The 14,284-nt window shown below is 46.0% G+C and overlaps 1 protein-coding gene across 3 annotated transcripts in view; it reads left to right on the top strand.

Moving 5' to 3' along the window:
- LOC144829100 (Y+L amino acid transporter 2-like) overlaps nt 1–14,284 on the top strand; it is a 715,256-nt gene that overhangs the window by 641,009 nt on the left and 59,963 nt on the right. For all 3 annotated transcript variants that reach the window (XM_078687904.1, XM_078687903.1, XM_078687902.1), the window contains exon 6: nt 1,150–1,253. In XM_078687904.1, the coding sequence (XP_078544030.1) occupies nt 1,150–1,253 (104 nt within the window). The remainder of the gene's footprint in view (nt 1–1,149; nt 1,254–14,284) is intronic.

Raw genomic sequence — 14,284 nt, 5'->3', positions numbered from 1 at the left:
ATAAAGTTTGCTGCAAGCAGCACATTTCACAAAGAGGACAAGTTCTGCAATTCAATTCTAACTTTAAATCTGCATTTTCTAAAAGGCATTTATTTTATTTAAAGGGACAGGAAATAACAAAGTTATATTATGTAGTCTAGCAGTGAATAAACAACAGAAATGGGAGCTTTCTGTTGAAATAAGCAGCATTTTCACTTTTGCACGTTTAATAAAAGCACATTTTGTCTAACTTCTATTTCCTTACGCATTTTCTACATTATTGCAGAGGCGCATTTCTACATTGACATGAAGTTAATTTATGTCTACATTTTTCAACTTCCTCACCTATACGCGCTGGGAACATTTGTATTTGTTAAATCTATAGATTATGCAGCAGATGATGGATCTTGTGGCATATGTGACAAGTCAATAATTATGTGGACAACACAGCATTTGCAACAACGCATAATTCCAGTGGCCCATCATAATTTCAGGACCTCAATACATTTGCACAATCTTAAATAGTGTTCAACACCAGTTAGAACACGATCCTATTTGTAATCATGTAGCCACTAACATTTTGAGATCATTGTAATGCGGTAATCTTTACATCTATAGTTTTGGTGTTGAATTTGCAAGTGGCACAAGAATTACTATTTTCAGCATTCAGAATGTCATAGGCCCTGGTTGTCCCCTAAGAAATGAGGGAATTGGAGTGGGAATTGGTGAACATGGCAGTCAGTTAAGTGGTATCTAATTAAGTTTGTGTCATTTGACACGCTCTTTCAGCAACTTTTTAGTGCCAAATGTCCGCAGATAGAAAAATTAGGAATTCAGATTTACCGCATTGGTTTTTATTAATGATTCAGCTGGTAAAGGGAGATAAATGGTGAATTGATTACTTCTGACCACTCGTAATGAAGGTCTAAATTATAGAATGAGAACAAATGTTCGTTTTACAAATTGCAGGAGCGGATTTTAGGAATGCAAATAACTCTTAGGGCTTCCAAATATTACCAATGTCTCATTCGGGAATATGCATAATCTTTGGGGAAAAAAAAGGTCACAGGATATTAATTCTACTGTTTAAACAATCACCATGAAAGCAAATGCGGTCTGATTGTCGCCCTCAATTTTATGTACCTTAATTAATTATATATATTTTTTCAGACCTTCGCGGACACTGTTTTTGGATTTATTAAATGGATTATTCCCTTGTCGGTGGCAGTTTCTTGTCTCGGTGGGCTGAATTCCTACATTATTTCTGCCTCAAGGTAAAACGAAAAAAGTTTCAAGGTTGTGTTCTATATTGACATAAAATGTTACCTAAAATGTTGTTTTGTAGGACAGTACTGGCATTAATACAGAGAAGTGATTGTCAGAGCCTATCTTTATGGGGCTGATGCACAAACTTTATTTTACATTCAGAAATGTCATTGTAGGATTCCTCCTATGATTTGAACAGGTCTGTAGGGGCCAAAGAATTTCGCAACTACGCTTTTGCGCTAACTTCTGTGAATTGCCTGCAAGACAAACAAATCGTGAGTGCATGTGTGATGATATGTACATTATCACATTAAAAATGTTTTCTATTTTTGTATCCACCAGAAAAAATATTCTTCTTGTTTGAAAAATAACAACTCCCAGAACCCCATTAAACAAGGGATGTTTGGGTTATTTTGCAGCTAGTTTGCAAACACATGGCAGCCATTTTGGGCATAGTCTAGGTGCACACATTGAGTGTAAAAACCATAGGAGTCGTTTGTGAATGCCAGCACAATGATAAGATTTTGTGTGTTCATTGACTTTGCAATAGCAACTGCACTGTTCATGTTATGGAAACATCTAAGTTCTCTCTGCCTGTAAACAAAGAAACGAAGATTAAATGTACAGATTGTTTTTTTTTATTTTTGACATTATGTTCTATTGATGGTCTTAAATGTTTTCAGACCTAGATTTTGAGTGTCAGGATCTGCCATTTGCAACAAGTGGTATTGTTTCGATACTCAATAGTTAAATCTACATGTAAATAAAAAGTAAGAAATTAGGGCCTGGCAATAGAAAAAAAGCTAGCTTCTTCAGACTACGAAAATGGAAAACTAGACCCTCAGTTCCAGGATTTTGGCATAAAGCAGCATAGCAACCCACCTTGCTGTGCTGCCCTCACACCAAAGTGAAAGGTCAGGAAGGCATCGTATTTTTGCAATATGGAGCATTCCTGTCCTTTCTCCGTGTGCTGACACCGTTTCTGCAGTCTAATGCCTACAGATGCACCTTTGCACCATGGTGCAAGGGTGCCTCCGTTGCATCCAGGATTGTTTATGTGCAGGAAGGGACAAATTCCTGCACAAAAACAATCCTAAGAGGCGTTTTCCTCTCTCTAAGGGAAGAGGAAAAAACGAGGGGAAATAAACCTATGTCTCCTCCTTATGTCTCACCTCGGGAGGCGTACCGATGTGGCGCTTCCCCGTGTTTACATGATTTTGCAAATCTGGGGCAGCTTCAAAATGCATGGGTGTTGCATGGGAAAACCCAACACAACGCCCATGGAACCCCTTTCGGGTGCACAGTAAGGCATCGCAGTGTTGCCTTACTCCAGATTTGTGAGGCCACTCAAAGCCACACAGGGTGGCTTTTCGTGGCTTCATAAATCTGATTGAGAGCCCTGTGTCACACATCTATCATTTTACGTAGTGCAAAAGGGACGCAGGGCTCTTATAAATAAGCCCGATAGTGTTGCAGTTTGCGCATTACTTAAATTAACTTTTTGTGACGAAAATAAAAAACTTAAAGCCTAAAAATATATAGGTTTTTAATATTTTTTTGAAAGTCTAAATTCTGTTGCTGTAAAGTAGTTCCATGACAAAACAATGGTAGTCATCAATTAGGTTATGGAATTGCAAAGTCCTCCTACTTCCTATATTTAGGTCTGGCTACAGAAATAGAGGCTCTTTACCCCTACAACATTTTGAAAATATAGGTTCAAATGGCACATTTTGTTCATAAACAATTCTATTGTTTTTTGCAAGTCAAAGAACATATCTCACCAAAATGCCCAAAGACATCAGCATATGACACATTTTACAGCACAATTCCCACAGAAATTATTTTAAAATCCAGAGGTTCTGAAGAGACATTAATCAAATATTGCAATACTTTCATGGTCTGCCTTAGGACTGTCTGCAGTTCACTATCCCTTAGAAAACTTTCAACAATATTGTCCAAGCAATGTGTTTTCAGAAATGTTTTCCCGAGCTGTGTCAACACCTGGTGGACAGCAAGCTGACCAACCCCCGGAAGCTTGCTGAGGAGGCGGACATCTGGGCAAGTACCCGGGTGTCCTCAAAGGGGACTGGAGGGGATTCCCAAAGGACCGGACAGGGCGCCCCCAGAAGAAAGAGGGGGGAGATAAAAAGAGGGAGTTCTCAAAAGGCCCCCAAAACATTTTCCAGGGAAAGAGAACAGGATTCACCCCTAAGGCTAACCCACCCAGAAACCCTCATCCTGGCCAAAGTCAGCAGCCAAGGGTTGTCCACTGCTTTGAGTGTGGTGGTGTTGGACATTACAAGGGAGATGTCAAATGCCCAAAAAGACCACCCCCTCCCACCGGAGGAAAAGCCCCGGGAGTAGCTAGTGTAGTGCTCGGGGAGGAGTTGCCCTTAGATAAGGGGGGTGAGTGGGCGGGTGTCACCTTAGTGTCCCTGGGAGATCGGGAGCCAGTATGACTATGGTAAGGAGTCAACTGGTGTCTCCAGAGCAGGTGATTCCACATGTACTCCACCCCGCCGCGATGGCTGACGGCAGATTGGGCCACTACCCTGTGGCCTAGGTTCCCTTTGAGTGGGAAGGGGTTGCAGGTTCACTTCGAGTTGCCGTAAGCCCTACCGTGCCAGTCGATTGTCTGTTGGGAAATGACATGGAGCACAATGCTTGGAAGAAGGTGGAATACCGGACTCATTCGGAGATGCTGGGTACACCTGACTGGGCCTGTGCTAGCACAAGGTCCGCAACTACCCGGAGCGGGAGTTCGCCTGGGCTGGAGCCTGGAACAATGGCCCAGCCCGCTGCCAGGAAGGGAAAGAACCGAGGACAGGAGAAGCCTGCTTCGGCTTCCAAGCCCCATGAGACAGATTGGCCACCCGCGGTGGTGGACCAGGAGTCCATGGAGGGGGAAGTAGTCTCCCTGGAGGACTTACCTATCCCTGCTGAGTGGCATGTGGAAGGAGGGCCTACCAGGGAGGAGTTTTGTAAGGGCCAGAGGGAGTGCCCTACCCTTGAGGGACTGAGGCGACAGGCCGAAGCCCAGGCAGCAGGGAACGTTGCTGGGAACTACCATATTTACTGGGAGGACGGACTCCTCTACAGTGAACCTAAGGTGCCTTTGCCAGGTTCATCACGGGCCTTGGTAGTCCCTCAACGTCACCGAGCCTTTCTTTTGGAACTGGCTCATGAAATTCCCTTGGCAGGACACTTAGGACAGGACAAGACCTTTGCCCAGCTTGTCCCCCACTTTTACTGGCCTCAGATGAAAGTGGCATCCGACAGATACTGCCGGACATGTGTATCCTGCCAAGCCAGTGGGAAAACAGGGGTGAAGCTGAAAGCTCCCCTGGAACCACTTCCTGTCGTTAGCACCCCCTTTGAAAGGGTGGGCATCGATATTGTGGGGCCATTGGATCCACCAACTACAGTTGGTCACAGGTTTATCCTGGTTCTGGTGGATCATGCCACACGGTACCCCGAGGCAATTCCTCTGAGGACCATTACTGCACCTGTGGTGGCTAGGGCCCTGATGGGGATCTTTACCCGAGTGGGTTTCCCCAAGGAGGTTGTGTCCGACTGGGGGACCAACTTCATGTCAGCATATATGCGGGCTATGTGGAAGGAGTGTGGAGTTACCCACCGGTTTACCACTCCATATCACCCACAGTCCAATGGACTGGTGGAAAGGTTCAACAAGACCTTGAAAGGCATGATAAGAAGTCTGCCTGAGAGCCTGCGGAGGAAATGGGACATCCTCCTACTCTGTTTGCTGTTTTCCTACAGGGAAGTGCCACAGAAGGGAGTGGGCTTCAGCCCCTTCGAACTACTGTATGGGAACCCTGTGCGTGGACCTCTCAGCCTGGTGAAGGACGGATGGGAAAAGTCTCCCAGGAAGCCTCCCCAGGATGTGGTGAGCTACATGCTGGCTTTCCGGAGCCAAATGGCTAAGTTGTGGAAGCAAGCTTCAGACAACTTGGAAGCCAGCCAAGCAGTGATGAAAGAGTGGTATGACCACAACGCTCACCCTGTGGAGTTGGAGCCTGGCCAGAAAGTGTGGGTGATGGAACCTGGAGAGCTAATTGCCCTCCAGGATTGCTGGAGAGGCCCATTTGAGGTGATGGAGAAGAAGGGTAAGGCCCTCGACAGCCCCTACGGGTGCTGCATGCCAATCGCCTCAAACCCCACCATGAGAGGCCCGAGGTCATCTTGATGATGGTGACTGATGGAGCAGAGGAAGCGGAAAGCGAGCCTCTCCCTGATCTCTTTTCGTCTCAGGAAAAGGATGGGTCGGTGGAGGGAGTGATTCTCTCCCCATCCCTAACTCCTGAGCAGCGAGAGGACTGCCGCCAGGTCTTGGAGCAGTACTCCTCGTTGTTCTCCCTTGTCCCGGGAAGGACCCACCTGTGTACCCATGATGTGGACACAGGATACAGCCCACCAGTGAAGTCTAAGACCTACCGGCTATCAGACAAGGTGAAGGCCAGCATCCACAGTGAAGTTACCAAGATGCTGGAGCTAGGAGTCATTGAACCTTCTAGTAGCCCCTGGTCCAGTCCGGTGGTTCTGGTACCAAAAGCTGCCCCACCGGGCACCACTCCAGAACTGAGGTTCTGTGTGGATTACCGGGGACTGAACTCAGTGACCAAGACTGATGCGCATCCGATCCCTAGGGCGGATGAATTGATTGACCGGCTGGGAGCTACCCAATACTTGAGTACATTTGACCTTACTTCAGGGTACTGGCAGATCTCCCTTACAGATGGAACAAAGGAAAGGTCAGCCTTCTCCACGCCTGATGGCCACTACCAGTTCTGGGTGATGCCCTTTGGGCTCAAGAACGCCCCTGCCACTTTTCAGCGGCTGGTGAACCAGGTCCTCTCTGGATTGGAGGCTTTCTCCGCTGCTTATCTGGATGACATTGCCGTCTTCAGCAGCAGTTGGGAGGACCATTTGTGTCAATTACAAGCTGTTCTCCAGGCCCTGAAACAGGCTGGCTTGACAATCAAGGCCAGTAAATGTCAGATCGGGCAGGGGTCGGTTGTGTACCTAGGCCACTTGGTGGGCAGGGGAGCAGTGCAGCCCCTCCAGGCAAAGATTGAGGCAATCATGGCCTGGGAGCCCCCCAAGACCCAAACTGAGGTCCGAGCTTTCCTGGGCCTCACAGGTTACTACCATCGCTTTGTGAAGGGGTATGGCACTATTGTAGCGCCCCTCACTGAGCTCACATCTAAGAAACAACCTCGACGGGTAGTCTGGACGGAGGCTTGTCAGCAAGCCTTTGAAAAGTTGAAACAGGCAATGTGTGCAGCACCGGTCTTGAGGGCCCCAGATTTCTCCAAGGAGTTCATTGTCCAGACAGATGCATCAGAGCATGGTATTGGGGCAGTGTTATCGCAACTCAACGAAGAGGGTCTGGATCAACCTGTTGTCTTTCTGTCTAGGAGACTGCTTCCCCGGGAACAGAAGTGGAGTGCAATTGAGCGGGAAGCTTTTGCAGTGGTATGGGCTCTGAAGAAGTTGCAGCCATACCTGTTTGGCTCGCACTTCCTGGTTCAGACCGACCATCGACCCCTTCGTTGGCTGATGCAAATGAAGGAGGAGAATCCCAAGCTGTTGAGATGGTCCATCTCCCTACAGGGAATGGACTTCCGGGTCGAACATCGGCCTGGAGTGGACCACGCCAATGCAGACGGTCTCTCTAGGTATTTCCGCCTTAGTGATGAGGACTCCCAAGGGGTTGGGTAGCTCTCCCCACTTTCAGCTGGGGGGGACGCGTGTTAGACCTGTCTGCCCTTTGGGTGTTCCCTCCTGTCATTTATTTGTTTTTGTTCCCTTTTTGCCTCCTAGCCTTTGTTTTTTTAATGTCCACTTGACTTTTTATGTGTTGTCCTAGGGGTTAGGTACTCCTTGACCCTATAAGGTTCCTGAGCCCTGGATGCCTTTCTGACTGAATTTACAAGACCCACAAAATGGTGGCTTACAACTGCCACAACTGTTACTTTAGAACCTGGTGCCATTGGGTAATATGAGGAGTTCCAGAACCTTCTGGTCCACTCTAGACCCTCTGGACCTGGGCTATAAGTAATGGAATGTTGGGTGGCCATTTTGTGGGGAGAGAGCGAAGGAAGGAGACACACGAGTCAAGAGCGAGCTGGAGTCCAGGCTGAGGTGTGAGGAGGTGGGCGCGCGGAAGAAGATCTGACAGCCTCTGGGGGCTGCTTTCCCTTCACCGATTGACGCCTCCCCTCCTCCGTAGATCTGACCCGGCGAAGCTGACTCCTTACGCCTTTTGTGAGGTACCGGTGGAGAGTGTCCTTTCCTCCAGCCAGTAACGCTGGACAAGACCGGTAGAACCTACAAGTAAGAGTGGCAGGGACTGTCCTATATCGGGGATTACTGCCAAGAAGACAAGAACTCCCGTGGGGTCAACTCTCTTACTGGTAGTCTTTAGTGACCGAGCAGTGAGATTCCCCACAGCGTCCGAGAGACTAGCCTGAATTTGCCCCTTTCCCCCCCCTCCATATGGGACCAAGACTTCCACCATACCGCCTTCACCCTTGCTGACGCTTGGAGCCCTCGCGCTCTCTACGTCTCCTTGAACTCACCACTGCCAGCCTGGTTCGTGCCTCTGAGGAGTGCGCACTGTGGGTGTCATTTGTGCGCTGGTTCCCCTTGCTGTGAAGGATCCGGGAACCGACGTTGACAGAGAGTGAGCGCTGCCTCAGGTCTGGTTGCCAGGTTACAGAGGCCGGAATAGAGCCCCCTCCCGGCATTGAAAGAGTGCGCCGGAAGGTGTGAGGCGGGGTTGGAGGAGGCCAAGGGAGGAGTTAACCTCTGGTGTGGGCGTGTGAGGGAATTACGCGGAGACAGCCGGAGAGGCTGTAAACAGACCGCGACTTGCCCCCATTGATTCAGGTGACAGCCGTCATTGAAGAACCCTGATCCCTCGGATTGCTGGGATCGGCTGTTCGTCTGTCAGAATCTCGCAGTTGAAGTAAGCGGAGTGTTGGGCTCAGTGGGAGGGGAAGCACAGCACACAGAGTCCTCGGCCGGACCTTCACTGAACAGACCCTTTGGCCCCGGAAGGAGAGAGAGTGACTGGTGGGCCCAGGGAAAAGAGACCAGCAGGGTTACACTGCAGGGATTCGATTGTTATGAGGGATCTACATGCCGAGAGACTGATACTGGTTGTCTGCAGCTGTCCTAGAGTTAGCGCATGGCGAGACAGCAAGCTGAGGGCATGTGGGGTGGCTCAAATTAGGGTAAAGCTATACTTGTTTAAAAGTGTAAATCACACTACATGGCTGAATTAATTCCGAATTGCCTTCATTAAGCGAGTGATAACTTAATGCTTATATGAGTTAATGAATTGGCATGCCTTTTCCTCCTAGGCATTCATCTGCTTGTTATTAATACATTCAGCTGCTTGATTCTGTACTGTGAATTGCTACAGAGCTGCCTATACAGCCTATCTCTATTACTGTGATATGGGAATGAGTCCTTGATTGAGAAGGATTTTTCACAATTTTCCTGCTTATTAATGCTATGACTAAATAAGGTTTGCTCAAGTAATGAAATCTCATGTCCTGACATGTTTTTACAAGTGAACCAATGGTAATGTCTAAAACCTTGATTTACTGGATTGTGATGTAGATGACAACATAATTGAAAGGAAACATAACCAAAGATTATTTTTATAAAGTGCATCTATTTTTCCAAAAAGGTGTGGTGTCTTCTTTTAGTGGATGGGCGCTGCATTAACGGGTTAAGTGTGACGCAAGCAAAACACGTTAGCTTCTGGGATTGGTCTTCCTACTCTGTGCCAGGCTACCCTATGTGGACTGGTTACCCCAGGTCCAACAAGTGCGCTCTATAAATTCCCTTAACTTCAACTTCTAACTTCAACTTGGTTTGTTCAGATATAAGAGAATGAGTTGTGGAGTATCTTCTAAGATATTTTACAATTTAATGAGCTGAATAATCCAACCATGTTTTCAATTACAGTGACGACATACTGGTTTTTGGGAAAGCACAGAAAGAACATGACAAAGCCCTTATACAAGTGTGCCAGCAACTTGTTGATGCAGGTCTCACTCTAAATGCAGCAACATGTGTTTCACAAAGCCAAACTTACGTTTTTGGGCACATATTCTCTGATAGAGGAATGACTCCAGACCCCGACAAGATGCAAGCACTGTCATTCACTCCCCCCCCCTAGCTTCCCCTCTCCAGGATGCTGCCATGCTGGATCCTTTCTAGGTATGGTCAGCTACTGCTAAAGATACATTCGTAACTTTGCTACAGTGAGTGTCCATTTCAGAGACCTGACAAAGCAAAATGTCCCGTTTCAGTGGCCTCCTGAAGGTGACTAGAGTTTCAAAGAAATAAAACATTGGGGAGCGGAGTTGGCCTAATGGCTAGGGTGGTTGATCTTGAATCTGGGGGAGCGGGTTCGAGAACACTTAATCTCCCCGTGCCTTACAAAAATAAAATTAATGTGTCCTCATGTAATGCAACTGGTGCTTGTGTAAAGCGCTCTGAGACCCAATACCTTCGGGTCAAGTTTGCGCTATATAAAACTTCGTAAAAAAAAATGCGATAGAGAATGCAACTGAAATGGCCTACTTTAACTCCAAATTACATACCAAAATAACAGTTGATTCAAGCCTGGTGGGGCTGGGTGCGATTCTTGCTCATCACAACTGCCTCTCGAATGCTCAGAGACATATTGGGGCCTATGCCTGTCAAAGCCTGTCTGAAACAGAACATATCTACACTTAGCTGGAGAAGGAGAGTCTGGAAGTGGTGTGGGCCTGCAAACATTTTTCTTTATTCCTCTAGGCACCCTTTATGCCCCTGACCCACTGCAGGTTGTGGTGTTCAAGGGACACACAGTGACAGCACATTGCCCTGGAAAATCCCTCACTTTGGACACATCCATCTTTAAACATCCATGTCAACACTTATCGACTCTTGAAACCATGATTGAGGTGACCCACCTGTAGGTCTGGCTCAAGCGCCTGAGCCTGTGTCCCTGTTGCCCGATCAGGGTGTACCTCGATTACGTCAGAATACCCAAGCCAGCAGACAAGTGCGAGGACCTCGCCGACTAATTGAGGAAATGTGATTTTTATTAATGCCTGCCACTTTTTATTTATCAAAGGGGAGATCCAGCATATTGATGTTATATGGACTAGGACCCTCGTGTTTCCGGAGCAAACCCTGAAAAGGAACAACGTGATATGTGGGGAGGTGTCAGGGGTGGGTTATGGGAAGTATGATGTAATGCGCAGTGCGTGAGTGAATACTAGAGAAGAGTAATGCTTAACTGCAGCTCTAGTGTGTCATAATCTAGTCGCATGCTTCAGGGCTGAGAAACATGCTTCGCATAGGTCTCCTAACTATGAGGCACCGCCGCCCCCTTGGAGGGCCTAACTTCGTCTGAAGTAGGGTGTGCAACTACATCAAAGACATTGGATCATGGCTCTCCTTTTCTAATAAACAACAATGGACATGCAAATTAGCATCACTGCCTAAGGAAAAAAGACTACACAGTGATGTTGATATGTTTATCAGTGTCATTTTGTGGGTTAGTGTTGTTCTTTTTTTGGGGGCGTGCAGTTGTGGTTGTAGCAGGGAAAACGCCCATGGTTAGGGTTGTGCAGTGTTCTGGAGTAAAGGAACATTGTGGGGGCTGGTGGGAATGAGCAGAATGGAACGCATAGGGAGCAGGCAGGGCAGGAAGGAAGAGCTTTAGGAACCTTAAGGGATGGGGCACTGCGAAGAAGGGGGCCCTGCAGGAGCTAGTGCAAATGTAGTGGTAAATTCTGTAGCAAGGAAGTCCCGAACCACCTTGCTTTAACAGCTACAGTGGAGATGACGTTTTTTATAGGCCCCTTTTGCCTGCACCTCTGCAGACAAAAGGTCATTAATAACACTGTAAGAAAGAAAGAAAGAAACATGGGTTGATAGAAAAGGGAAAGAAGGCTGGAAGGCTGAATGGAAGGAAAGGTGAAAATAAGGAAGCGTGAAAAAAAGGTAGGAAAAATGATAGGTGGGTGGATGAATGAGTGGATGCGGGGCTCAATGGGCAGGTGAAAGGATGACAGAGTAAACGGTAATGTGATTGGATGGAGGAATGGCAAAAAGGATTAATTATGGATGAAAGGCTTTATTAATGGATGTGTAATTCAAAGGATGGATTGATGGTAGATGGATATATGTGTGGCTGCATTCATAGATGATGATTGTGTGAATGGAAGGATGTAACTGTAAAAGATTAGGTTCAAAGTGGGGGGTATTGTAATTTGATGGATATGTCCTTGTTCTGTAGGTGGAGAGCATGGAGGGATTGTGAAGTGCGTGATTCAGTAGCAAGAGAGAGTTCCAAAATCTTGGTGGAAGAGGGGTCCGCTAGAACATGGACCGAGGGAGCATGGGGCAAAGAAGCTGTAGGAGCATGAAAGGACTAACCGCTATATGTATCAACAAACCATTTTGCATTTCCTAAATAGCGAATTTTAAGGAATCGCTATTTAGGAAATGCAAAATGGTATGTATGTACAAAATCGCTTTTCAATAGCGATTCCTTAGCATTCCTAATTTGCGATTAGCAATTTGCTAATCGCAAATTACCCATTCATTTCCATGGGCCAGGAGGCCCATAGGAATGAAAGTGCAATTTGCATTAGCAATTAGCTAATCGCAAATTAGGAATTTTTTCAAGGGTGCAGGGGTGTCTCAAGAACACCCTGCTGCACCCCTGAAAAAGACATTTGGGGGCATATGGCGCACATACATGCCCTAAGGGCATGTATGGGCGTCATATGGCACCTGTGTTTTTTTTTCAAAAAAGCTTTTTGATAAGAATTCGCAAATTACCACCAACTAGAAGTTGGTGGTAATTTGCTAATTCTTAATGGCATTTTTTCCATAATATTTGTTTGATACATTGCATTTAAGGAATCGCAAAATTTGCAATTCCTTAAGTGCAATCGCAAAATAAGGATTAGCAAATTTTGCTAATCCTTATTTTGCATCAAACTTGTTTGATACATTCCATTTGTCTATTTAGCATTCGCAAAGGCCGAAATTCGCAGAATTTCGGCCTTTGCGAATGCTATATAGCTTGATACATATAGCAGTCAGTGCTGCAGGATCTTGGAGCATACCTCGTAACCTTATACATCTCTGAGTTTGGCGAGTCTGAGAGGTTTTGCAGGGAGATTCCATCAATATCGATGTTGATAAAGCATTTTTTTGGGTTGAGGAAGGTTTTTAGGATGGATTATCCCATTCAGATTAATACAACATATTTTGGTTGTTTCAAGGTTAAAATTAGCCCTTGCAAAAGACATGCTTTGATGAGGGTGAGTTGAGCAGTATGTCATGGGGGAGGGTGTGTTGCAGGATTCTGCAGGGTTAGAAAAATGGCTCGAGGTAGGGAGGGAAAGCTGCAGGAGATGAAGTGTAGGAGTGTAGGCAGGATACTGCACAGAGTTGGCAGAAATATTGCAAGAGTCAGCAGTGAGAAAGGACTGCAGAAATCATAAAAGAGGTGAAAAGAGCACAGACTCACTCCTATACCCCTCATGTCTCAGTACAATCCCCACTGTGCAATACAGTAGACAGAACCTCCCCCTCCCCCCATTTATACATATGTGCTACCAAAAATGTAACTCCACACACACTGAAGCTTGCGGGGAGGCCCAATGCAAAAACGGTTTGCACAGACGAGGTTAGGGTTATAAAGTTTGAAGACTATTGGCCTAGGGTAACACAAATTGGTCAAGCTGGGAAGCCATGATTGATAACCAGTTTTTCAGGCTTCACACTGTGCAATTCAGCCACTAGATTGCTATCTATTTATCCCAATATTCATCAAATGTTAATGCTCTATCTTTAATTTGAGCAAGAAAGCAAAAGACACACAATTGACTTTATTTTGAAACATGAGTTTACAGTGTGGTTGGGAAGCAGAAGAAACACAGGCGCATATCACCACCAGAACGTCACTTTTAGCAACATTCTGGTGGCGATATCTCCTTCTCCTTATTTACAAAGCGGCTTTAAGCCACTTAAATGGCTTTTTTTTTACAGAGTTTTATATAGCGCAAACTTGACCCAAATCGGGTATCAGAGCGCTTTACATAGCACCAGTTGCATTACATGAGGACACATTCATTTTTGTTAGGCATAGGGAGATTAAGTGATTTGTCCCAAATCACAGAATGTTCAGCGTCATTGCCGAGACTGGAACCCAGTTCCCCAGACTCAAGGTGGACCGCCATAGCTGTTAGGCCAACTCCTCTCCCCTTAACTCCACCTTGTAAGTAAGGCCCCTTTCATGCTTCACTTAGCATGAAAGGGATGTGCAATGGGTGTTACTGTGGGCATTCTGCTGCAACACCCATTGCTTTTTGACGCTACCCCATATTTACAAGGCTGAGGCAGCATCAAAATCTAAACCCAGGTAATACCTGGTCTTAGCCTGGTGATATGAGGAGAAATTATTAATGTCTCCTTGTTTTTTGCTCATTCCATGTGTGCTGCAGAATAACACATAGAAAGAGCAAATTGCCTTTCAAAATTGTGCCTTCCTGCACTAAAGCAATAGCCCCTGCAGCTTTATTAGCACCAGCGTTGTGGGAAACACTAGGATATTTTTGTAAATACGGTGCATTCTTGCTTTTAAAAATGCAGTGTTGGCGTAACAATGCATTCCGACATTTTGTTGTAATTATCACCCACTGTTTTCACCGTCTGTCTCTACAGGGTTCACAGATAGCCTTTACCCTTACAGCTACATGGCATCCACAGTGGGATAACTTCAAGAAGTGGAAAGTTTTGTTGAGTTAAATTAACAATTCATCTAAAGATATTTTTTTCTCTGAAAGGCTTCAGTACTGTTGCAAAGAGCAAAAGCATTTCTAGTGACAGGAAGGATGAGACACTTACCAAAGAGTTTATTAAAGTCAAAGCTTTGTTAATGAGCACTTTCTCTTTATATCTGGGACCTACTATAATATATTTGATAGTATTG

The sequence above is a fragment of the Lissotriton helveticus genome, chromosome 4_1 (assembly GCF_964261635.1).
Source record: "Lissotriton helveticus chromosome 4_1, aLisHel1.1, whole genome shotgun sequence".
In the NCBI taxonomy this organism is placed as follows: Eukaryota; Metazoa; Chordata; class Amphibia; order Caudata; family Salamandridae; genus Lissotriton; species Lissotriton helveticus.
The sequence above is the reverse complement of the archived record's forward strand: the minus strand, read 5'-3'. Positions and strand labels throughout refer to the sequence as shown.